Below are 25,932 nucleotides of genomic sequence, written 5' to 3' on the forward strand. Positions count from 1 at the left end.
AATGGAAATTTCAAGGTAATTCGAAATACAACATTTTTACAGAGAAGGAAAACTACCAGACTCCTCCCTTTTGTTAATTTGCCTGGTCTTGTTGCATAACACCTTCCCTTTTAGTTCTGGCCTAGAGACACACAAGCACTACGTTATAAAAAAATATATAGATCTAAACAGACATAGAAAGGGGTAGGGTCAGTCCTCTTTATCCACTGGTCTCTCCAGCTGTCATTCACCATTTGCTTCTGCTAACCACAGCGTATACCGCGGGAAATGGATCAGCCCACTTCAGCCATAGGCTCTACTGCCTACTCATTGACAGCATTTTCCTGGGCACATATGCACATCTGCTTAAAAGGATGTCCACTTTAGTACCAAGACGAGTGAGCCAGTACTTTGCCAGTGTTTTTTCTTCCTATTGTTTACCCATTTTTAATTTTTGCTCTTCATTGAGCGTTCAAGATATGTCTTAAGGTTACAGTACTTCTATGTCAATAGTAACTTTTCGGTGCCCCAATAAGAATAATTTCTTCCTCTTATGTACATTTAAACAAAAAAGGGCTTTTCTACTTGTTGTATGTAAACCTGCTGCCTGCTAGGAAGCATCCAATCCAAACTGTTTTATTAGAATTATATGTAATGGTTTAAATTGGTTTTATTTTAAAAGTTGTATTTTAAGCACATGACCAACACATTAGGTGGGTGGTATGCTTTCTTTTCTTTTACTTTTCATTCTCTGCCATTTTCCTTCTAATTGTATTTTTTATATGAACCATTGGACAAGCTTGACTTTGCCAATGTCACCTGTTCCACCTCGCAACTATTCCACCCTTCTTTGCTTTCATAAATGTTGTTCCCTACATTTTGGATGGGATGCTGGGCCATGCATCGCTTCGATTTTCCGTGAAAACTATCATCTAGTCCCACTCCTATCCCCTCTTTCAGGACGACACTGTCACATCCGATGTCTCTGCTGTCCTCCATCTCCCTCCCTCCTCCACTGTGCTCTGATTGACATTCTTGAGCCCCTCCTCGCTGGACTTTCAGCTCCATAACACACACCCCTTACGTCAGTTGCGTCTCGGCCATCTACAATCTACCCAAATATTTCTGAAGATCCGCTGTTTATGATTGAGATTAATACTTCAGATATAGCCACTGGGACTTGACAAGGTAATCCAGATGTGGACATAGTGCTCCAGATGTGATCTCCTGCCCAAACACTGTACTCCAGGTGCGGTTGCATACATGGACACGGTACTCCTCCAAGAACGGACACAGTACTCCAGAAGCCTCCTCCAGGACTAGACACAGTACTCCAGATGTGGACATAGTGTTCCAGATATGGTCCCTTGCACAGAACATAGTACTTCAGGTGTTGTCTCCATAACTGAATGCGGTACTCTGGATGTGATCTCCAGGAACGGACAGAGTTCTCCAGAGGTGGCGTCCGGGAACACACACATTACTCCAGATGTGGCCTCCAGGAACGGACATGATACTCAACATGTGGACACAGTGGTCTAGATGTGGCTTCCTGGACTGTACATAGTAACTCAGATGTTGACATGGTGCTCCAGACATGGTCCACTACTGAGAACACAGTACTCCAGGTGTAGTCTCCATAACTAATCATGGTACTCTGGATGTGGCCTCCTGGTCTAGACGCAGTACTCCAGATGTGGTCATAGTGTTCCAGATATGGCCCCTTGCACAGAACATAGTACTTCAGGTGCTGTCTCCATATCTGAATGCGGTACTCAGGATTTGGCCTGTGGGAACGGACACATCATTCGCGGTATGGACATAGTGCTCCAAACATGATCTCAGACCCAGAATACAATACTTCAGGTGTGCCTTTTATCCATGAACACAGTATTCCAGAGGCAGCTAACAAGAACAGAACTGAAACAGTACTCCAGAATCAGCCTCCTGGACTCGACACAGTACTCCAGAATCAGCCTCCTGGACTCGACACAGTACTAAGGAAGCGGACAGTGTTCCAGATATAGTCCCCTCCACAAAACACAGCACTCCTGGAGTCCCCTTCATAACTAAACACAGTACTCTAGAGGTGGTGTCCAGGAACAGACGCATTACTCCAAATGTGGCCTTCAGGGACTGACATGGTTCTCCACATGTGGACACAGTGGCCTAGATGTGGCTTCCTGGACTGTACACAGTAATCCAGATGTTGACTTAGTGCTCCAGGCATGGTTCCTGCTGACAATGCAGTAATCCAGGTGCAGTCTCCATAACTAAACCCGGTACTCCGGATGTGGCCTCCAGGAATGGACACAGTACTTCAGTTGTGGACAGTTATCCACAGATGATCCCATTCCCAGCGTACGGTACTCTAGGTACGGCTTCCATCCATGAACACAGTACTCCGGAGGTGGTTTCCAAGAATGGACATGGTTACTCCAGTAGTGGTTTCCTGGACTAGACACAGTATTCCAGATGTTGACACAGGGATCCAGATATTGTACCCTTCACAGAACACTGCATTCCAGGTGTGGCCTCCATAACTGAACATGGTCCTCCAGAGGTAGCATCCAGGAACAGGCACATTACTCCAGATGTGGCTTTGAGGAACAGACACCGTATTATACATAGGGACACAGTGGTATGAATGTGGCCTTCTGAACTGTACACAACACTCCAGATGTTGACGAAATGCTCCAAATATCTCTCCTGTTCAGAACACAGTACTCCAGGTGCAATCTTCATAACTAAACACGGTACTCCAGATGTGACCCCCAGTAACGGACACAGTAGTCCAGATGTGGACTCCGGCCTAATTAACACGCTTCACATCTGAACTCCAGAACTGGATACAAAGCCCCAAAAAAGGGTTTTTCAATATTGTCTGCAGTACACGGAATGTGGCCTCACCGGTGACCGGCATCCACTCCATTTGATGGCTGAACGTTCCTCCCCACTCCATCATTCCTCTTGCACATGGGCTTCGAAAGTCTGTTTATTGGCTTTGAAGTTCTCAGATAAGGCGGCCCAGAAAATCAGAAAACACAGCCAGACTGGGTGTGAGAGCCTTTCTTGCTTGGGCCCTGAAAGCCTGGAAAGGACTTCCAGATGTCTTAGAAGTTCCAGAGGATTTACTGCCCTTCAGATAAATGTTGAATTCGGACTTCTTTGAATCGGGCAGCTTATTGGAAGCGCCTGGATTCGCTATTTTGAGTGCAAGCGCTGGAGGGCAGCTCAGGGCACGTCCTTTAAGACATTGAAGGGCAGATTTACAAGCCTCTTGCGCCTCATTTACACCGCAGCGGCGGCGCAAATCCTGCTCCATGGTGCAGGGGTACTTACAATGTGGCGCATCTGGGAGATGCGTCACGTTCTAATGCCCTGCACCACATGTAGGCGTTCCTGTGCAGGGTGGCGTTCCGGCGCAGGAACGCCTCCTAAAAGTGGCTGAGTGAAATATACAAGATTTCACTCAGTCACTTTTAGGCCCATGCTGCGTCAAAACCCTGCGCCTGCCTGAAGCAGGCGTAAGGATTGACGCAGCATTAACTAGATAGGGCCCCCAGAGCATTGCTGGAGCTGCGTCGTGCTTGCAACGCAAATCCAGGAATGCGTCACTTTTACGGCACAGATGCGTCACGCATCTGTGCCGTTTTTGCACCATGGTGCGCCGCATTGTAAATGCGGCGCATCCATGATGGCGGAGCTGTGGGGCACAATAACTGGCGCATCCCTGCTGATTTGCAGGGATGCGCCAGTTATTGTAAATATGCCCCACTGTCTGCAAGGCCCCTCAGGATAACTTTGCTGTTAGTGCATGACTTGGGATTCAGCCACATCGAGGCTTAGTTGCCTCTGCCCCACTACATCCATTTTTTAGTTTTTTTTTAATAACAAACTATGACCACCTACGTTTGTTTTGACCCCTAGGTTTCTCGACATGTTTGCACTTTTGAGTGCGCCACGCCTGCAGGCGCTGCTCTTGTGTCATCGCTGCCTTCCCACTGTCCAGAAGATAAGCAAATGTGTGAAACTTCCGCTTATGAATGACAAACAGCACATAAGCAGAGTTTGTCATTGACACCATTTCATTGTGATTGATCTCCGGACTTTTGACATGAGGCAAAGTTTTGAGGACAGATGACTTTGATCAGCTCAGCTGGGGCAAATTAACTTATTATTTTCCACACAATGAGCAAGAAACCAGAACCTCTTGGGGAGCAGAGAGCCTACGTCACTGTTGCCTCCCAAGGGGAATTCAGTTACACATAGAAAATGCATAGATATTGTATCACCAGTCCCGACTTTTGGCTCCGCTTACTTGTGTCTCGTCTGTTCCTCCTTACTCCTTTTTGTCTTTTTACGTGTGTCACAGCCCACATAGCATGTCTGAATTCCTGAAATGTGCAGAATTTCTTGAAGAGCAGCTGAATTCAGGCATAGGCGGTGATCTACTGTCCGATGAAAACAAGTGCCAAGGGTAGAGTCAGGGGGCCTCATTTACAAGGCCACTGCGCAGCCGGTATGCTACTTTTTTTACTATGCACAGGCAGCACAGTGTGCCTGCCCATATTTACAAGGCCATGTAAAGACACCCTGATGACTTTTCATGGCCTTGCAAATATGGGCCCCTCTCATGCATTCCTCTGTGTGAAAGGGGCGTTCCATGGGTGTTGCTGCGGGTGTTTACACACATTCCCAGATTTATAAAGTTTGTAAAGCTGGGAATGCGTCAGAATCCTATGCCTCCCCAGGGGAGGCGCAGGAGTGAACAACAAGGAAAAATATTTTCATTTGACCTCGTTTTTAGGGCTCGGGCCTAAGCCACCACGAAGTGGAGGCGGAGCTTCCGAGCTCTTATGTGTTAAAAAAAAAAAATGCAGAAAGGGGTCCGGCTGGCACATTCCGTAGTTTTTAATGGCATCTGCCTAGTGATTCGTCTTCGCTGTGCTGTGTATTTAGTAGCGTTGACGTGATAGGCTATAAGTAATTTACGCGTGCCCGATGTGGCATATTCTGTGCGAGAACGAGCACGGCAGAGTGATTAATCTTAATTAGGAGCTGTCAGAGTGCCCGTGTAATGCAATCCAGATGGTGCGAGCGCGTTCACCATTGCATTGCATCTATCATGCGCGCGTTTAACATTTACCTTTCGCGCACGGCAGTCCATTCATTTTAATTAGGAGCTGTCAGAGTGCCGCGTTCACGGCGGAGATAATGGAAAGAATTTTCCTGTAGCTTAAAGGGCATTCACAGTTGATTTTTTTTTTAAGATACCTCGCATACAAGCACCCTTGCCTCGGCAATCCGCGTGTCTTTTAAAATAAAACAATATGGTAGAGTTTAACAGAGATTTTCGCAATAAACAAAAACAGCTATGTAGATTGCGGCGTGTTTTATTTGCCATCACCTTGAGTTGATTTTTACGTACGTTTTTCACACACACACAGTAGTGAGGATGACAATGCATATCTACAGGCTAGCGATGACAGTGCATCTAGGCTAGCAATGACAGTGCATAATTACAGGCCAGTGATGACACTTCATATCTTCAGGCTAGTGAAGCCAATGCATATCTACAGGCTAGCGATGACAGTGCATATCTACAGGCTAGCGATGACAGAGCATATCTACAGGCTAGCGATGACAGTACATATCTACAGGATAGGAATGACAGCGCATATCTACAGGATAGCAATGACAGCGCATATCTACAGGCGAGTGAAGCCAATGCATATCTACAGGCTAGCAATGACAGTGCATATCTACAGGCTAGTGAAGCCAATGCATATCTACAGGCTAGCGATGACAGTGCATATCTACAGGCTAGTGAAGCCAATGCATATCTACAGGCTAGCGATGACAGTGCATATCTACAGGCTAGCGATGACAGAGCATATCTACAGGCTAGCGATGACAGTGCATATCTACAGGCTAGCGATGATAATGCATATCTACAGGCTAGCGATGACAGCGCATATCTACAGGATAGCAATGACAGTGCATATCTACAGGCTAGCGATGACAGTGCATATCTACAGGCTAGCGATGACGGTGCATATCTACAGGCTAGTGAAACCAATGCATATCTACAGGCTAGTGAAGCCAATGCATATCTACAGGCTAGCGATGACAGTGCATATCTACAGGCTAGCGATGACAGTGCATATCTACAGGCTAGCGATGATAATGCATATCTACAGGCTAGCGACGACAGCGCATATCTACAGGATAGCAATGACAGCGCATATCTACAGGCTAGCGATGACAGAGCATATCTACAGGCTAGCGATGACAGTGCATATCTACAGGCTAGTGAAGCCAATGCATATCTACAGGCTAGCGATGACAGTGCATATCTACAGGCTAGCGATGACAGAGCATATCTACAGGCTAGCGATGACAGTGCATATCTACAGGCTAGCGATGACAGTGCATATCTACAGGCTAGCGATGACAGTGCATATCTACAGCCTTGCGATGACAATGCATATCTACAGGCTAGTGTAGCCAATGCATATCTACAGGCTAGTGATGACAGTGCATATCTACAGGCTAGCGATGACAGAGCATATCTACAGGCTAGCGATGACAGTGCATATCTACAGGCTAGCGATGATAATGCATATCTACAGGCTAGCGACGACAGCGCATATCTACAGGATAGCAATGACAGCGCATATCTACAGAGCGATGACAGAGCATATCTACAGGCTAGCGATGACAGTGCATATCTACAGGCTAGCGATGATAATGCATATCTACAAGCTAGCGACGACAGCGCATATCTACAGGATAGCAATGACAGCGCATATCTACAGGCTAGCGATGACAGAGCATATCAATAGGCTAGCGATGACAGTGCATATCTACAGGCTAGTGAAGCCAATGCATATCTACAGGCTAGCGATGACAGTGCATATCTACAGGCTAGCGATGACAGAGCATATCTACAGGCTAGCGATGACAGTGCATATCTACAGGCTAGCGATGACAGAGCATATCTACAGGCTAGCGGTGACAGTGCATATCTACAGGCTTGTGAAGCCAATGCATATCTACAGGCTAGCGATGACAGCGATGACAGTGCATATCTACAGGCTAGTGAAGCCAATGCATATCTACAGGCTAGCGATGACAGTGCATATCTACAGGCTAGCGATGACAGAGCATATCTACAGGCTAGCGATGACAGTGCATATCTACAGGCTAGCGATGACAGTGCATATCTACAGGCTAGCGATGATAATGCATATCTACAGGCTAGCGATGACAGCGCATATCTACAGGATAGCAATGACAGCGCATATCTACAGGCTAGTGAAGCCAATGCATATCTACAGGCTAGCGATGACAGTGCATATCTACAGGCTAGTGAAGCCAATGCATATCTACAGGCTTGCGATGACAGTGCATATCTACAGGCTAGCGATGACAGAGCATATCTACAGGCTAGCGATGACAGTGCATATCTACAGGCTTGTGAAGCCAATGCATATCTACAGGCTAGCAATGACAGAGCATATCTACAGGCTAGCGATGACAGCGCATATCTACAGGCTAGCGATGACAGTGCATATCTACAGGCTAGCGATGACAGTGCATATCTACAGGCTAGCGATGATAATGCATATCTACAGGCTAGCGATGACAGCGCATATCTACAGGATAGCAATGACAGCGCATATCTACAGGCTAGTGAAGCCAATGCATATCTACAGGCTTGCTATGACAGTGCATATCTACAGGCTAGCGATGACAGTGCATATCTACAGGCTAGCGATGACGGTGCATATCTACAGGCTAGTGAAGCCAATGCATATCTACAGGCTAGCGATGACAGCGATGACAGTGCATATCTACAGGCTAGTGAAGCCAATGCATATCTACAGGCTAGCGATGACAGTGCATATCTACAGGCTAGCGATGACAGAGCATATCTACAGGCTAGCGATGACAGTGCATATCTACAGGCTAGCGATGACAGTGCATATCTACAGGCTAGCGATGATAATGCATATCTACAGGCTAGCGATGACAGCGCATATCTACAGGATAGCAATGACAGCGCATATCTACAGGCTAGTGAAACCAATGCATATCTACAGGCTAGCGATGACAGTGCATATCTACAGGCTAGTGAAGCCAATGCATATCTACAGGCTAGCGATGACAGTGCATATCTACAGGCTAGCGATGACAGAGCATATCTACAGGCTAGCGATGACAGTGCATATCTACAGGCTAGCGATGACAGTGCATATCTACAGGCTAGCGATGATAATGCATATCTACAGGCTAGCGATGACAGCGCATATCTACAGGATAGCAATGACAGCGCATATCTACAGGCTAGTGAAGCCAATGCATATCTACAGGCTAGCGATGACAGTGCATATCTACAGGCTAGCGATGACAGAGCATATCTACAGGCTAGCGATGACAGTGCATATCTACAGGCTTGTGAAGCCAATACATATCTACAGGCTAGCGATGACAGAGCATATCTACAGGCTAGCGATGACGGTGCACATCTACAGGCTAGTGAAGCCAATGCATATCTACAGGCTAGCGATGACAGCGATGACAGTGCATATCTACAGGCTAGTGAAGCCAATGCATATCTACAGGCTAGCGATGACAGTGCATATCTACAGGCTAGCGATGACAGAGCATATCTACAGGCTAGCGATGACAGTGCATATCTACAGGCTAGCGATGATAATGCATATATACAGGCTAGCGATGACAGCGCATATCTACAGGATAGCAATGACAGCGCATATCTACAGGCTAGTGAAGCCAATGCATATCTACAGGCTAGCGATGACAGTGCATATCTACAGGCTAGTGAAGCCAATGCATATCTACAGGCTAGCGATGACAGTGCATATCTACAGGCTAGCGATGACAGAGCATATCTACAGGCTAGCGATGACAGTGCATATCTACAGGCTAGCGATGATAATGCATATCTACAGGCTAGCGACGACAGCGCATATCTAAAGTAAAGTAAAAGTCCACATTTGTAAAGCGCACAATCACCCGTAAGGGTCTCTAGGCGCTGGGGGGCCGTCGGGAAGATTAAGCGAGCTATTGCCCAGAGTCACATGGTGCTGGGCTGACCTGCCGCCGGAGCCGGGGATCGAACCGTGGTCCCCAGATTCCAGCGTCAGTCGCCCTGGCCGCGGCGCCACACCTCTTCCACTTCTACAGGATAGCAATGACAGCGCATATCTACAGGCTAGCGATGACAGTGCATATCTACAGGCTAGCGATGACGGTGCATATCTACAGGCTAGTGAAGCCAATGCATATCTACAGGCTAGCGATGACAGTGCATATCTACAGGCTAGCGATGACAGTGCATACACTCACAAGGAGACCACAGCCAGCTGAGGTGCAATCTTCTCCCACTCACAAGAACAACATCACAGGCAGCAGCAGTGCAAGCTTCTTACACTCACAAGGAGACCACAGGCAGCAGAGGTGCAAGCTTCTCACACTCACAAGAAGGACATCACAGGCAAGTGGTGCAATATTCGCACACTCACAAGTAGATCACTGGCAGTACACACCACATGAACACACTCCATAACACATAGCAACAATACATTGGCATTTACAATGCCATTAGCTCAAACTCAAATAAATCCGAGCCCAATTGCATTTCTAATGCTTGTTTAGAATGCGGCACAAATAGAAGGTGGAAAATGCCATCAATGATTTTTTGTGTGCATAAGGCGTCCCTTCCTGCACAAAAACAATCATACCCACAACACAGGAACCCTTGCAACATGACACCAGAGTGCCTGCACTGGCATGTGGCAGCCCATTGTGCGCCAGCACATGGGAAAGCACACAGAAGCGTTGTATTGTCGGTAATAGGACACATCCCTGTGCTTTTAAAATGACACAGCGTGTCACACCAAAATGGTTTGTGGCGCTGCTCAGCGTCATATTTTTGCAATGAGACCCAGAGTGTCAAAGCTTACTTTGCTCATTGCAGGTGCTCATCAGATACTAAGCAGGAGCAAAGTAAGTCACCATTCAACCTTCACATGCCAAATCATTTTTGGGCCAAAAGTTGATGTGAGTGCTGCGCTAAATGAAATTGAGTCATGTAGCGGCAATCCCCCAATAAATCAAGCAAAATGAGCGTATCAGGGCAGAAGTACTGCAAAAACCTACATAATTACACGCAAAGGCAGATCAGTTAGTGTCACGTGAAACAGATCCACCTGGATTTCTGTAGAATCCTATTGCAAAATGAAACCCAATGCAAATAACGGGCAAACGGAAAATCCTATGATTCGCCCAAGCAACATACCTGTAATTTTCGCAAAATTACAAGTTATATTATTAACACTTGGGGCAATCAAACATAGTAAATTCTATGGGATGCTGTGCTTTGAGTACACATCTCACACAAAGCAGCGCTAATTCGGCAAAGTGAATAGCTAAATCATATTTAATGTTGCACTAAAACTGCAATGAATTGCTAGCACACTGCTGATGACAGCACAACATCCCTAGAAAGTGCAAAGCTGCGCTACTCTTTGCCGGTTGCACAATGCAAAGCTACAGATTCCTGTGCACCACTGTGTTGCCCTAATCTGGGTAAAGCTTGGCCTGTGTGTCAAGGGACAGTATGATACTAGAATAGCGTGGCCTAAATAGTGTGTGGCAAAACTATTGTATGGGAAATATTCTGTTTAAAAATATTGCTCCATTAAATTTAATAATAGAAAGTTTACACCCATTGGAGTGATATGTTAGTAAACAACAGCCAACAATATTTATGCCAGTATTTTTCTTGGTGATATGCTGACATACACCCATGTATAGCAGAATCATGTGAGTACAGGTATGACCAGCAGGTCTGATCAGCTCTTTGATTCCTAATTAGTGTAGCCTTTATTTCTGTTTTTCTATCCCATTGATGAAGTGACGGCTGGTGACCTTTAAATGTGGTGAGGCGTAATCCTTGGTTCTAATTCTTGAAGGGTTCTCTCACACTTTCTTGAACTAAGAGCCTCTTTTACAAGGATTTGCTGTCGGGTAGCATTGCAAGTATTTTTGCTGTACTGCCCTATGCCAAATCGAAAGGGTAGAATACATTGTATCTACAAGATACATTGCATTCCTGTACTTTCTGCCAGCTCCAACACAGGCACCCTTGTTCTGCGTTGGTGGCAGGAATGTTTTTGTGCAGGAAGGGACTCCTTCCTGCTAAAAAACAATCCACAGAGGCATTGCATAATGGAGCACACTTGTAAAGAGGAAAAGCTGGGAGAAATGATTTTTTTCTCCTCGTTACACCGGCTCTGAGAAGAGTGTACGTTTTTGTTGCAGCCCCAATTTTGCACGATTTTGTAAATCTGAGGCAGCGTCAAAATCCATGAGTGTTTCATGGTAACACCTACTGCAATGACCATGGAATGCCTCCTTGATACAGAATAAGGCATGAACAGCTTTGCACCGCCATGTCATACTCCATATCTATGAGGCCATGCAGAGGGTGGCTTTGTGTCGCCTCATAGATATGATAGATATGATTGAGAGGCCCGCACCAGTAAAACGTCTAAAAAAGGTGATGCTCAGGCAGCGCGGGCCTCTTGTAAATGCCCCCCTAAATTTACTGTCTCACTTTTACTCACTCAGTCTCACTAATTCACGCAGTCTCACTCATTCTACTCGGATCCACTCTGTCTCACTCAGTCCCACTCATTCTCACTCATTCTGAATCACTGTCTTACTGTGCCTCACACAGTACACTCACTTTCATTCTCTCACCTTCACTCACATTAATTCTCACAAATACTCGTCCTTTCTGTCTCTTATTCTCACTCACTCTGATTTACTCCTTCACTGACTCTCTCTCACTTTAACTCACATATATTGTCACAGTGCTGGAATGGTGCAAGTACCTTCATGCACCTGTGTCAGCAATCAAACAATATCACTAGCTGCCTCAGATTCTTGCTGGACCCGAAGCAGGTCTGCATTTTATTTTTATTGTACCAAGAGTGACTAATTATTCTCTTTTGATACAATAAAAATTGACCACAAAACAATGCGTGGTGTAGCTGTGGAGTCCCTAAAGGAGAGCCGTCACTGGTCCAGGGACACCCACCATCAAACCAATCCTTCCACTCAATCATTCATCCTTTCACTTATCCACCCCTCTGTCATCCATCCATTCATCCATCCTTTCATTCATCTATCCATCCTTTTGCTTAGTCATCCATCCTTTCACTCCACCCATACATCATCCTCCCTTTGGTTCATCCATCTAACCACCCTTTCACTGAGCCATCCATCCTTACACCCCTCCATCCACCCTTTGTTCCATCCATCCCTCCATCCATCCATCCATCTATTCATCCATCCATATATCCACTCATACATACCTCTCTTTGCCCTTTCACTCAGCTATCCATCCTTTACCTCACTCATCCATCCATCAATTCACCCTTTAATTCATCCATCCATCCTTTCATCTAGAAATCCATCTACCCTGCCTTTCACATATACATCTATTGTTTAACTCATCCATCTTCACATACATCCTTTCACTCATCCATTCTTTCACTCATCCATCCATATTGTCACTCCATTCAATCATCCACTTAACCATCATTTTAAACTTCCACTCATCCATCCATCCTTTCACTCATTCATCCATCATCAATCCTTTTTCTCATCATCCATCAATCCACCTTTTCACCCCTCCATCCATTCACCCGTTTACCTATCCATCCATCCACCCACCTGCCCTTTCACTCATACATCCTTTCTCCCGTTCATTCTTCCATTCTTAAATCCCTCCTTTCACTCATTCATCCATACATCTACCCATGCACCATTTCGTCCATCCATCCATCCACCCACCCACCCACCCTTCCTTTCACTCACTCGCTCACCCTCTTAAGTTCATTAAGAGCCTTTGTCTGCCAAGCTGCAGACAGAAGAGGCCCATCAAGAACCCCACTCTCTCTGTAGCTGCTAAAGCAGGGAGGGGAAAGGTGGGTCTGGGTGTGTTATGCCCCTGATTGCAGAGGTTTAACTGCACACTTACCTCTTAATCCACTCGGGCAATTGTTGTCCACAGCTGGTTCCTTTCTTCTCTTGGGTCTCTATGGCATTGAGATAAGGAGCACTCTGTGTGCTCAGCTCCATAATGTTTATTTCAAAGTGAAACCAAATGCAGTACTAAACACGTTACTGCTAGGAGAGAAGGCCACTGCACCGCTCCTACAGCCTGCCCATCTGTTATAATAAACAAATTGTTGCTACCCACTCCCTCCTTGTCCTCATCAGCCTGCTCCACTCCCAGTCATTGTAGTGCATGGAGTTTTGTAACTCCTCCCAGGGCCACTGTTCATGCGCCCCAAAAGCAACCGGATCCAATGCATTCTAATTCAGCGCCCCCTCTCAAGTGCTGTCACTGCTGTAGCTTGTGCCTGCAGGTTGACGAAAAGCTCGCCCTGCTGGCGCTTGCGCGGCGGGACATCTGCAAAGTTCACTAGAGTTCACCAGGAGATTCAGCACACTGCCTCAGAGCAGTAATTTCTTTTCACCTGCTCTGTGTTTATTTTCCCTGCTCTTGCCTCTTCCCCCGAGGGTGGCAGGGCAACACCCCTTTTACCTATGAACACCCGTTGCCCCTGCAATGACGTTCCTTTAGACATGATGATGCCTTACACTCTTTTACCAGTGCACATGGCATTTTTTGCTATTTCAATAAATCGCAGATATTTTCATTGATGGTTAATGTGAACAAATATTGTTTTAATAATAAAATAACTTGTTTTAAGACTTATTACTACATTTTGAAAATTATATAAAATAACAGGTGTTCTTGTTAACTTGTTTCATAATCTTCATAATTTACAGGTATGAGAAGGTCGAATATTAGTTGGGGTAGATAAGTAAAACTGGCACTTTTCTTGTTAGCTCCAGTAAACGTTACAGCACACAGTGCAGACAGGCTTACCGTAAGAAAATGGATACATCATTTAGAAGTCCCAAAACAGTTAAAACATTGAAAACACAAAATAATAAAAATCCTACTCCATTAAAAATAATTGAGAATATTTTAATGCACAAAAGGACACCAAAACAACAAAAATCCACTAAGGGGAATGAGAGATATGAGATTCTAACATTTCAAATAAAAATAGAGTCTAAAAGTGCAAAGCTCCAATGGCAGGCAGATGTTCATCCTAGAGGGGCACATGGGTAAAGTTTGTGGCGGACCGGAATGGAGCACAGGTTGGATATGAGGACCATGTTGGTCTCAGTCAAAGAGTTACCTTTGAACTTAGAAAAGTTTCAAGAATATAGAGTGCTCAGAAGGGCAAGGCTGTAGGTTGGATCTGAAGACTGGCTCGTTGGCAATGAGCGAACAAAGGACGAGGTCTGAGTGAAGCCGTTGACAGAAACAGTAAAAGCTCTGAATGGGAAAATTCTACAGTTCGCACCCAGGAACCCATTGACATCAATTGAAAGCTGTGCTGCCTCAGGCCCAGTGAACATTTCTACCTCAGACTTTGACTCTTTTCAGGAAGTTGATTTCCTCAGCGAGGCAAGTCTGCAGAATGTAACCAAAGGGGGATTGATGTCGCCGGATGGCAGTCAGCATCAGGTCTGCTGAATCGGATTTGCTGTTCTGAATAAGAATGTAGCTCGAGCTGTGGTGAAGACAGGCCCACAGGTGATGCACCCTCAGTGGATCTGCCCGTGGGTTGGTCCCAAACTTCAATGGTTTTCCATGCAAAAAGTTAGCAAAAAGATTCAAAGTCCCAGCTTTTAAGGTTTGGGCAGGAGCAGTAAACTCCGACACCAGCCAAGAGTTCCAGGACCTCAGGGACAGGACCTTTGGGTCAGGTTCACTCCACCAGAAGCCACCAGAAGGGTCCAGGAAAGGTCCAGTTGAAAATGGTCAGCTGAGCTCCTCCAGGATACGGGGCTTCTCACTACTTTTTTGTCCCTGTAGATTAAGAGAACATCAGCCAACTGACCTTTGGAGATCACTTATTTCTCTTGAGTACAAGTGGAAGCAGGTCCCGCCTCTTTGGTTCTACTCGCAGGTCTCAACAACAGGAAAAGTCCTTCGTAGTTCCATAGCTTCAGCAGTGATCTAAAGAGGTTCCCAGGTTTGCCACATTTATACCTGGCACTAGCCTATGGTTGGGAATGATCAGTGGTTCCTCCCTAACCAATAGGGAAAAGGTGTCCTGTGGTAACCCTACCCACGTTTGCAGCAGTTCCTATGTACCCAGAGCAAACAATCCCACAGTGCCCATTCTAACTTAAACCAATATGGCAGAACCTTTTCTTCCATAGTGAAGAGATCCTTTGTGCACCCTAGAGGTGTGGAAAAACAGCCGATCTCTAACGAATACCCAGGCTGTTTGGCGCAAGACGCCTCTAATTCCTAATATCGATAGTTCCCAAAATAAAGAGGCAGGCGCTGGGACACTGGAAAGCAAGATCACGTTTATTGCCCTAGAGGAGAACACGTCAGGTCTGACACAAGGGATGTCTTCAGGAGGTGTTCTAACAACTTCTCCGCTGCTCTCCTTTTTATACAATTTACAGTAACTTTATTGGTGGTCAAAAATCCTAGGAATTCCCGCCCCCAGCAGGTTCTCACAGAGTCCCAACAGTTTGTCGTCCCCCACCCGGGTCTTAATTAGTGATTGATATCTCGCAGCTGGACATTCCGACAAGATCTGTAAATGTGTGTGATCAGTCACATCTAAGGGTTATGCAAGTGATAAGATCAAGCATTTCTGTTTGTGCAACAAGTCCTGCTGTGTGAGGGCAATAAACTACGTCCGCAGGGCTTGGTTAACAGCCTGGGACTGGATCGAGTGGCCAGGTGCAGTTCGGGGTTATCTGAAGGGCCTGCTCGAGTGTGGAGGATGAAGGGACAAACGTGTTTAGGGCGGGAAGTGGCTCCAAGGTCTTGTCACGAGGACAAGGTTTTATGATCTTAGTGCATTTGGTCATGCTGAATCAGGGCACCGGGGATGGTTGCGAGGTCAGGCTGAATCGTGGGTGACTTGCAAAGTGCGAGATGGCCGCGGCACCTAAAATGGATGCCGTTTACGTGCAGACAATGGCTCTTGTTAGGCAAGATGGCGCCGGTAATGTTCACGTTTGTAAACTGTGATTTAACAGAGGTATGGCCAGGGAAATGAGCAACCCCTCGTCTGTGGTCACTCAAAACTGGTTCTGGGGACAGCTCCTCTCCAACTGGGATTGGTGGTTGGCTGGTTAAAAAGACAAAAGAGGGACGTAGGCACATGTTTTAACTACATCTGCCTGTAACAGGGTAGGCCTCTTTGAATATAATTAATTTCCTAGGCAATGCCCAAATGGTCACTCTGTCAGAGGAACAGAACAACTGCCCACTACCGAGGCTTTTGTCACAGCTCTAAGAGCAGATTCATCAAGGAGATATTCAGCTCGTGGGTGACAATGGAAATCTCATGTAAATTGACTTCTAGAGGCTTTAGGCAGGTAAAAGGTAACTTTTTGAAAGTGCATTTTGTAAAATATTTAATCTGTTTTTACTAATTAATTGGGTTAGTAAAAATATTTATTAAAGTTCGAGAGGGACCTTTTTAGCTGGTTCTTGAGCGAAGATAACTTTATTAACTTTAGTAATGTGTCTCAATACTTTCAGATGGAGCAGCTAACCCTGCTACCATGAAAATAGCGTTTAGAGCCTTGTCACTGTAAAGACATGTTTAACATTAACTTTGACATGTCCTACTTTTAAACACCATGCACCCTGCCTTATTCGACATTGAGGCTTCCTTAGGGGTGACATTATTATTTAAAATAAGGATTTAGGGCTGACAAAAAAAGGTATTATGGCAGGTCAGAGGTGCGGTTTTAAAACTGCACAGACAGCCTACGGTAGTAAGCCTGCAGTCATGTTTTGCACTTTTACTCCAGTGGTGGTACAATAAATCCACTACTGACTTTTAAATTACAGGCCCTGGTTACACTTTGTACCATACACTAGGGACATATAGGTATGTTAAATATGCCAATTAGAAGTATAACAAATTCAACAAGTTTTGAGGGTCAGAGCACAAACACTTGGCACAGAGAGCAGTTTTCCAGTGTGCATAGTCCAAAAACCAGCAATAAAATGTAGCAAAAAGTTTGGGTGATCCGGCAAAAATTGTCATTTTCCTACAGCAAGTTTTTGCTGTAATCATTCGAGCTGCATCACAATGTGTCCAACAACTTGTGCCACTCCTACCAATGGTAGTGAAATTAGGGCAGTACGGGGACTTAACTCATCATTATCTGAGAATACCAACCTCCCAAACCATTTTTGTGATGAACATTGCATATCTATAGGTACATTACATTTCGTTAAAATTAAGAATAACAACTAATGAGTGATACTACTCTCATTTCAACTATCAAACCTATACTCCACCTGGAAACGAACATGCTATCCCTGTAACCTTGACAAAGTGTAGTGTTTCATAAAACATACGGTGGTTGTCAACATGAACTGTAATTTGTGTATTATGTAGAATAAATCTGTTGCACTACAGATCACATGAAAACACTTTTGTGTCAATTTCTTGGACATTTTTCATTGATGTAAATTCATCTATTGAAAGATTGTGAGATGGTCAAATTTACCTCCAAAGCCATTGGCAGAAATGTACATAATCCAGTTTATGAGACCAAAGATACTGCTTAACATGTGCTCTGGAGGAAAGCAGGTTAACTACTACACGCATTTGTAATGTGCTGGCATGGCATGAAACCTACTTGTCATTGGCTCAGGTGGAGGGTATATTTACTCAATTAGGTCGAAGGCAATTGAACTGCTTAATTTACACATTTGTATGGCATTCCCTTTGGTAACACAAACAGTGTAATCCTGAATACCCTGGTGCAAGAAATTGGGTTACTGGTTGAGGGTTCTGAAACCCTACTCAAGCAGCGACCACAATCCTTGTCAGGGTGAAGTCACGAGTAAATCCCGAATTAGTCTCTGCTACTTTCATCTGGTAGCTTGGCACAGAGCAGTCAACCTTAACTTAGAGGCAATATGTAAAGAATGTATGCAGCACTTCAAACAGTAATTAAGTGACAATATAACACAAAAAAAACCCACCAATTTTTAAAAAATAAAGTACTTATCCATTAATAATTCAAACCAAAACAACAAAAATCCAATAAGTAGGACCGGAGTTACGCAATTTTGAAAGACCTCAGTGAAAATAGAGCCAAAAAGCACAAAACACCAACTGTGGTTATCTGGTTGCGCCGGAACGGGACAAAGACGCAAGTTCAGGCCAGCTGCGATAATAATGATAATAATAATAATAATCCACATTTGTAAAGCGCACAATCACCCGTAAGGGTCTCTAGGCTCTGGGGGCCGTCGGGAAGATTAAGCGAGCTTTTGCCCCGAGTCACATGGTGCTGGGCTAACCTGCCGCCGGGGATCGAACCCTGATCCCCAGATTCCTGCGTCAGTCGCCCTGGCCGCGGCGCCACACCTCTGCGATGGAGTGCAGGCTGGCTACAGGAGCCCATTTAGGTTAGCTGAACACAGTACTTTAATCCTAGTTGCCGTGTCAAGGATGCATTGCACAGCAGAGGCGATGCAGCGTCTGGTGGAGAAGATGTGTCGCACTGCGGCGGTTCTGTGGAGCTGCAAAGTTCGATGTGATGTCCAGCAGCAGCAGTTCAGATGAACGGCGATGGGCGTTTCGAAGTTGTTCCGTCGAGGAAGCCCATGCAGCAGAGGCAATGCATGTGTGCCCAGGTTGATGTGTCGAGCAGAGGAGACAAAGCACCATTCTGCTGGAGGTGCACCTTGGAGGAGATGCATTGGCTCTGCTGAACCCACAGATGAGCTGGCAGTGCACCTTCAGGCCCACTTCCAATGGTCCAGTACTGGGGGACACCACTTAGGAGGGCAGGACTCGCAGATGGCAGAGTTCAGGGGCTGGATACAGGTTTATTAGAAGCCTGTTCTGTCACTGAGGCTTATGATCAAGAGGGCAGCCAACTGGCTCTTGGAGCCACTCTGGGGTCTTAGGTTTAGAGATGCAGGTCCAGTCATTCTCACTCAGGCAAGAGGGTAGCAGGGCAGCACAGTGGGTCAACTGTCCTTCGTTGCAACAGTCCAGCAGAGTGGTAGTCCTTTCAGCAGCACAGCAGTCCTTCTTCCTGGCAGAGTCCACAAGTCCAGAAGTGTACTGAGGAGCTGGGTCTAAGGGTGGAATACGTATACCTGGTGCCCACATTAAAGTAAAATAAGTTACTAGAGGTTTGCACCCTCCTTGGGTGTCAGGAATCCCCTTCCTCCCTATTCTGCCCCCAGCTTGTCTGGGGTCCCAAAAGACCAGAGTCAAACCCTTTGTGAGAGTGCACAGGAAGGGCCTTAGTGATGTGCAAGTGTGGTGGGTGACAGCTCCTACCCCTTGTTAACTCAGAATAACCCATCAAGCTAACATCTAACTTCCCTTTAACTTACTGCCTGGGAGCAATACACAAAGACCGACTGCCCGCTACACCTAGTCATATGACCCAGGAGCAGGCTACAGGCTACAAATGGTTAGGATAAGAAAATGTCAACTTTCTAAAGGTGGTATTTTCAGAATAGTGGCTACAAATCCAACTTCACTATTAAAAAGTGCTTTTATTTACAATTCTTCAGACTTCAAACTAGATTGCCTACCTGCTCCTGAATTAAAATGATAATTTATTAAATGTAATAATTTAACCAAATGTTATCCTCCGGGAGAGGTAGGCCTTGCTGTAACGAAAAAATGTAAGAGTGTTTTAGTACCAGGACATGTAAAACTTAAAATTACATGTCTAACTTCTTCAATACATTGCACACTGCCCTCTGGGCTATGTTGGGGCTACACTTGGGGTGACCTATATGTATTATAAAGGAAGGTTTGGTCCTGGAAAAAGGCTTACTTTGCCAAGTGGAAATGGTTGTTTTAAAACTGCACACATAGGCTTCAATGGTATGCTTACGGTATGTTTAAAGGACTACATAAGTGGATGGCACAATAAGTGCTGCAGGCCCACTAGTAGCACTTAATTGACCTGCCCTGAGTATGTGTAGTACCACTTTACCATGGGTTTACAAGTAAATTACATATGGCAATTGTGTGTAAGCCAATTGTAGCAGTGGTAAAGTGTGCAGAGTCCTAGAAATCAACAAAACAGGTTCAGAATACAGGAAGATGAAGGCAAAAAGTTTGGGGATGACCCTACAAAAAGGCCAAAGTTCAACAACTTCTCCTGGGTACATATTGCCAATACCTGTAGTTTCTGCCTGAATCGGTTGACACACTACTACATCCATTGTTGTTCCTTGCTGAGAATGTAGGGTCTGCTTGCTATTTCAATTTCCCTGATTTTTGTCTATTGATTGCCTCTGTTTTTATTCAGTGCTATGTTTGTGTGTTATCTGCGCATGTGCTAAATCCTGCTATGTTGTGTGATGTTGGTAATTTCCAGTTCGTAGTAGCACTTATGGTACTTTACATTGTAATCCCTGGTTACATCGACTTTGCTCATATAATTGGAATTTTAGTGCAACACAATGGGATTTCAAGCAACACTAGCTTTTGGGCTATCTGTGTCTCTGTATTCACTCTTTACAGTATTCTCATTTGTCTCTCCCCAATTTCCTTTCCTACCTTCTTTCTTTTACTTTCTTGCTGCCTCCTCCTTTTCTCTCTATCTCCTCTGTCACTCTCCTATTCCCTCTACCCTCTTGTTCCTTTGTTTCTTTGACATCCCTGTCCCTCTCTTACTCTTTCCTCGTGCTTTCTTTTGCACTTACCTCGCCCTCTCCTCTGTTCTTTTGTTATCTTGTCCACTACATCACTCTCTCTCTCTCCTCCTCACGCTTTCTCTAAATTGCTCTCCTCTCTCTTTCTCCCTTCTCAATCTATCTCTGTCTTTTGTCCCACCCTTCTCTCTCTCTCGCCTCTCTCTTTCAGTTTCCTGATTTTGTTGCTGTGGTCTATACTAACATCCAGAGCTCGACCCTTGGTTCCCAAACCTCTACTGCCAGCAAGCCTTTCAGAGCCTCTCTCTTTCGCACACACGCACGCGGGCTAACAGGTCCCATGATCCCCTGCCACTCTTTGACAACAGATATCCGGAAATGACGAATGCGCTAACCAAGGCCCAGTCTTGCTCCGTGCACTGTGATGGACACGTTATTTATTAAAGCGAATTAAGTGTAACCTTCGGGCGATTTGGGGCGGTTTTGTCTAAGCCGCAGTGGAGGCGAGGCTGAAGAGGAACATTGTTGCTGGATTGGATCATGTTTTTTGGCTGAGGACGCCGCCTCGCAGATTTACTGCGGAGGACTTAATGTTGGCCGCAGGCAGCTTCTCGGCGAGACCAAAATGTAGGTGACTGTAAATTCAAGTATAGGAATTATATAAAATCGCAATAAATAAATAAATTACTGTATGGCAGACTCTCCTTAGACTGAATTACGTAACACATGGATTCTCAGCCAGGGTCTCATGAGAAGCACGGTGGATCCTGGGCTAAAGGCGCATGCAGTGATCAAACTGTGGGTCCTGGGGCTGGCACGCAGTGGCAATTCTGCCAGATAGGCCCCACGGCCTCCTCTACACAGCAGGGGTCCCATTACTAATCCCAGGGACATTTTAAGGATTTTGAGGGCCCTGGGCCAAACGTATTTCGGGAGCCCCTGTTTTGATTAGGTTTGAATTTATGAACCAAATTCAGCTTTTTTGTACCCTCTCTACGCAGGTCACAGACAGTGCATAATCGCACTCGTCCAAATTGTAAATGCATTTACATCTAATATTCAAGGATGCAGCAGCAGCTCACTAATATTACCGCAAATAGTTACTGTGAAATAAAATCTGTGACTTCCTCATAGTGAGGTCCTGTTTTGATCTCAAAGAAACTTGTTTTTATAAATGTTGCATGAAACATAAACAAAACATTTTCAGCAAACCGTCTGCAGCAGCCTCTCAGGCTCTCACACATCTCCCACATTAAAAATTAATTAAATAAAAACGGTTCTTAAAACAATCTAAGAACGATTGAAGGCAGGGCCGGACTGAGAACCGAAACAGGCCCTGGCAAACTACTCGCCCCCCCCCCCCCGGGGGGAGGTAGGGGGTGCAGCTGAGCTGTTTGCTATGGCCCTAACCCTGGCAGCCCACCGGGGAAATGCCCGGTGCCCGCAACGGCCAGTCCGGCCCTGATTGAAGGTCATCAGGGTAAGACTTTCTGCAGAACCGAGCTGCCTCTATCAGAGGGCCCCCTACAAACACAGGGCCCTGGGCCAGGGCCCACTTTGCCTATGCCTTAAATCGTCTCTGACTAGTCCCTACAAGGCTGGTAGCTGCAGTTCTCACCGTAATCAGACAAGTCTTGCTGTACTACTGCGATCAGGAATGTTTCACCTGGACTCTTTAAAATACACAGCGCAAAAATGGGAAATAATATACAGGAATCAGTGAAACAACAATTTCCACAAGTTATTCACCATTTCAGATATGGTATATTGTTGTGTCCCGGTATAGGTGCAGAAGTAACGGATGTTGATACAAATACCGCATCCGGTACTACTGTGTCCTCTCTACTCATGACATGCAGGCCCGGACTGGCCATAGCGGGCACCGGGCAATCCCCCCGTGCGCCGCACAGGTGGGGGCCGGTTTTGGGCCCCTCGGGGCCGTTTTTGTTACAGGGCCATTTTTGCAGCATAGCTGCAAAATCGGCCCTGTACCAAAATCGGCCGAAAACCGGCCCCGTCAAAGAGCTCGGCGACTCCCACAACCCCCCGAGGGGGGCTGGCCGAGCACTTTGCCGGGGCCGGTTTTGGTTCCCTGATGACATGTCTCTAAGACATTTAGGTTCTCATGTAGAAAAGGTTGGCTTCTTGCAGTAATTTCAGTATTCGGTAATAGTGTCTCCAAAGGTAGGAATTATGATGTTATCACAGACTTTGCATTAAATAGAAATAACAAGCTGAAATGGGATATCCACCTGTATAGGTGCAACTCTAGCAAGCACCTTTTGGTTGTGTGAACAGCCATTGGTTTCCCATGAAAAAGCATTACCATTTTTAATGTGAGAGTATCACCTTACTCGTTATAGAAAACTTATGGTAAATGGACAGATGTCAACTTACCATTCATTTATCACAATTATTTCCATTTACCACCTTCTTTAAAAAATGCCCTTAAAGAAGCAGCAGTATCATAGCCAAGGAGAGGCTTATAAAAAGTGTGGGGCGAAATTCCAGGTTGGAATTCGGTTCGCAATATTAGCAATGGCCTTGTGTTCCCACACCAGGATTTTCCAAGTGGTGGACAACTGGACAAGATAATACTGACCGCAAAATCAAGCCTGTGAAAAGTGCTGTATTGGGACCTGGACCTATTTCCTCTGACCCCCACCAAACCCTGACCACCCCCCCCCCCTCTACGTAATAAGCAGCCAAGGCACCATGTATCAGAAATTCCAACCATTTGGAATCTGCGCACATAAATATTCTAAACTCCAAAATCTAATTGTGACTTGAAATACATCTATATGACTCAGCTGCGCTGTTAATCAACATACTCATTGATTGTTCTATTGCCAGGTGTTAAATATTTTGCACTATTGAGTTACGGCTCAGGCAAATTATTAGTTGTCCGGAGGATAATCCCACATTGCTAAGGATCAGAACACCACCGACCCACACTGACCTTCAACACCTTGTATGAACTTTTCTTTTGGGTGCAGATGCAGAAGTGCTTTGCTCCTGAAATAAGTGACCCTCATTATCTATATAATTACTGGTCACACCGTGCTCTTTGCCTGTGTGTTTATTGTTTTGTCTGTTTTTAACACTTGTTTTGGAACTACCCACTACTGGGTATATTCCCTAATTTGTCTTTTATTCTAATAATAAAAGACGTTTTTTTCTTTATTGACACTGGAACAATTTTGGGGAATTATTATGTTTCCATATATATTGCGTTCACATTTACTGCTTAGGGATTACTGTTCCTCTAACTACGTAGTACCATTGGGCCTTGCTAAATCTTGGGTTTCCCTTGTGTTTTTGAAATCATTTACAAAGCCATCACAACCATCTTCCTCTCTTACCTTGCAAAAAGCTCACCAACGCTGATGGTTGTCAGCACACCCACAGTGAGGACACAATCAGACTGCCGACTAATAAGCATAGAAGAGTAAAAACAAGGCAGTAGGCACTTTCCATCTATGTACCCAACATCCAATACTCACCAAGACAACCCCAACGCTGCTCCCGTCTAGGAGGGAGTTAAAGACGGGCCTTTGTAAAGAACACTACATCACAATGCATTAGCAGTCCATAAACCAGCCACCTCTCCTATAACTCACTAACTTTAGGCTTGACTTTGACCCTGTACAGTGTTCTGCTGCCTTTAACTAGGTTCACCCTATAGAAAAACCACATATAAACATACAATAACATCTACCTATGTAAGTGTAGTCATAATCTCAGCCAAAATCACCTCCAACTCATTGTAATGCTGAGTAAAAGTTCTTCTCTAGATAAGTCAAGTATATCTGGAACAAGAACACAGTAGAGTGATTGGTTAGGTGATGGTGTCGCCACCCAAAACACTTCTCTCTTATTCAGTTATTTAGACTGCGTTGTGAACAGCAGGTGCAAAGACACCCCTTTGTAAATACCAGGTATGTGTACCAGGTATTTACATCTTGAACCCTTATTACAAGTGGTTTGATGTTTGGTGCAATAACTGTTGCACAACTTAAACATTAACACAAGTGAATTTGGAATTTATAAGGTGCAAAAATTATAACCTACTAGAAGTATGATCTCACAGTGGGGCTTACCATGCAGATTTTCGTGCTTACCACACAAAATCCCAAATGCCCCTGTATTTACCAGGCATTTTCCCCTCTTTATATTCTGTCAGGTTTGACCCACAGAAATTTAAAAGAGGGCTGTGATCTGTAATTACCTGGTATCAGGTAATAATTAATTTGCCGACCCACTAGTAATAAGGGCCTTGGAGTAGGAACATGCAGAGTAACATTCACAAACAGTGCTTGGGCCCCTTTTGCATTAATTAGTACATACTTTTTTGTTTTATTTCTGCCCGGGGTCAGTGCCACCAGCGGCAAAGGGATGGTGCCAATAAGGTGCAAAATACGAGTAAGTACAGTTTGCTCTCAGCTCTCAATAAGAGCTAGAGCACAAACAGACTTTATGTAGGTCTTTATGACCTTACTACAAGTAGAGCTGTGAAAATCACTAATTTAATTTAGGTTGCAATGAATATTGATAAAAGAGGTTGTTAAAATGTATGGGTTGAGTAGACTTGTTTTGTAGGTAGGTTTTACCATTAGAGCTCTATTTTGCAGTCAACGTTTTTTTGCCCAATATTATATTATCTTTAAAGTTAATTTATTCTCTGAAGCCAAAGTTGTATTTTTTTGTCACTTCTCCTAATCATTTCTTGCAGATCTTGAAAATGTCCTGCATAGAGATTCTAGCTGCGGAGCCCTCGAGTATATGTGCAGGAGGTACGTTTGAAAATACCCCTTCATTAATCCTCTAAGAGGAATTTATTGACGTATGACAGCAAACAACTTCCCCTTGTGTAGTTTCAGTAAACACGAACAGTCAGAAGTTGTAACTTTTTGAATAATTAGAATATCAGTATTGCCCTCCAATTTGTATGTGCTGCTTTAGAAATTAAGCAATTGTCGACGGTCAATAAACTATTCTCAATTAAGTTAACTATTCAGTACTACCTAGAATTTTAAGTGTGTTCCCCTCAATGCCATTTACGTGTTATGTATATGTTTATTATTTTATCTGCGCGATGAAATGTGTAAAGTGTACAATGTAAGCACTGATATCTGCCAATG

The 25,932-nt window shown here is 44.9% G+C and overlaps 1 protein-coding gene across 1 annotated transcript in view; it reads left to right on the plus strand.

Moving 5' to 3' along the window:
• ANTXR1 (ANTXR cell adhesion molecule 1) overlaps positions 1 to 25,932 on the plus strand; it is a 551,130-nt gene that overhangs the window by 201,276 nt on the left and 323,922 nt on the right. The window contains exon 9 of the mRNA XM_078666668.1: positions 25,524 to 25,584. Within this exon, the coding sequence (XP_078522794.1) occupies positions 25,524 to 25,584 (61 nt within the window). The remainder of the gene's footprint in view (positions 1 to 25,523; positions 25,585 to 25,932) is intronic.

The sequence above is a fragment of the Lissotriton helveticus genome, chromosome 11 (genome assembly GCF_964261635.1).
Source record: "Lissotriton helveticus chromosome 11, aLisHel1.1, whole genome shotgun sequence".
Taxonomy (NCBI): Eukaryota; Metazoa; Chordata; class Amphibia; order Caudata; family Salamandridae; genus Lissotriton; species Lissotriton helveticus.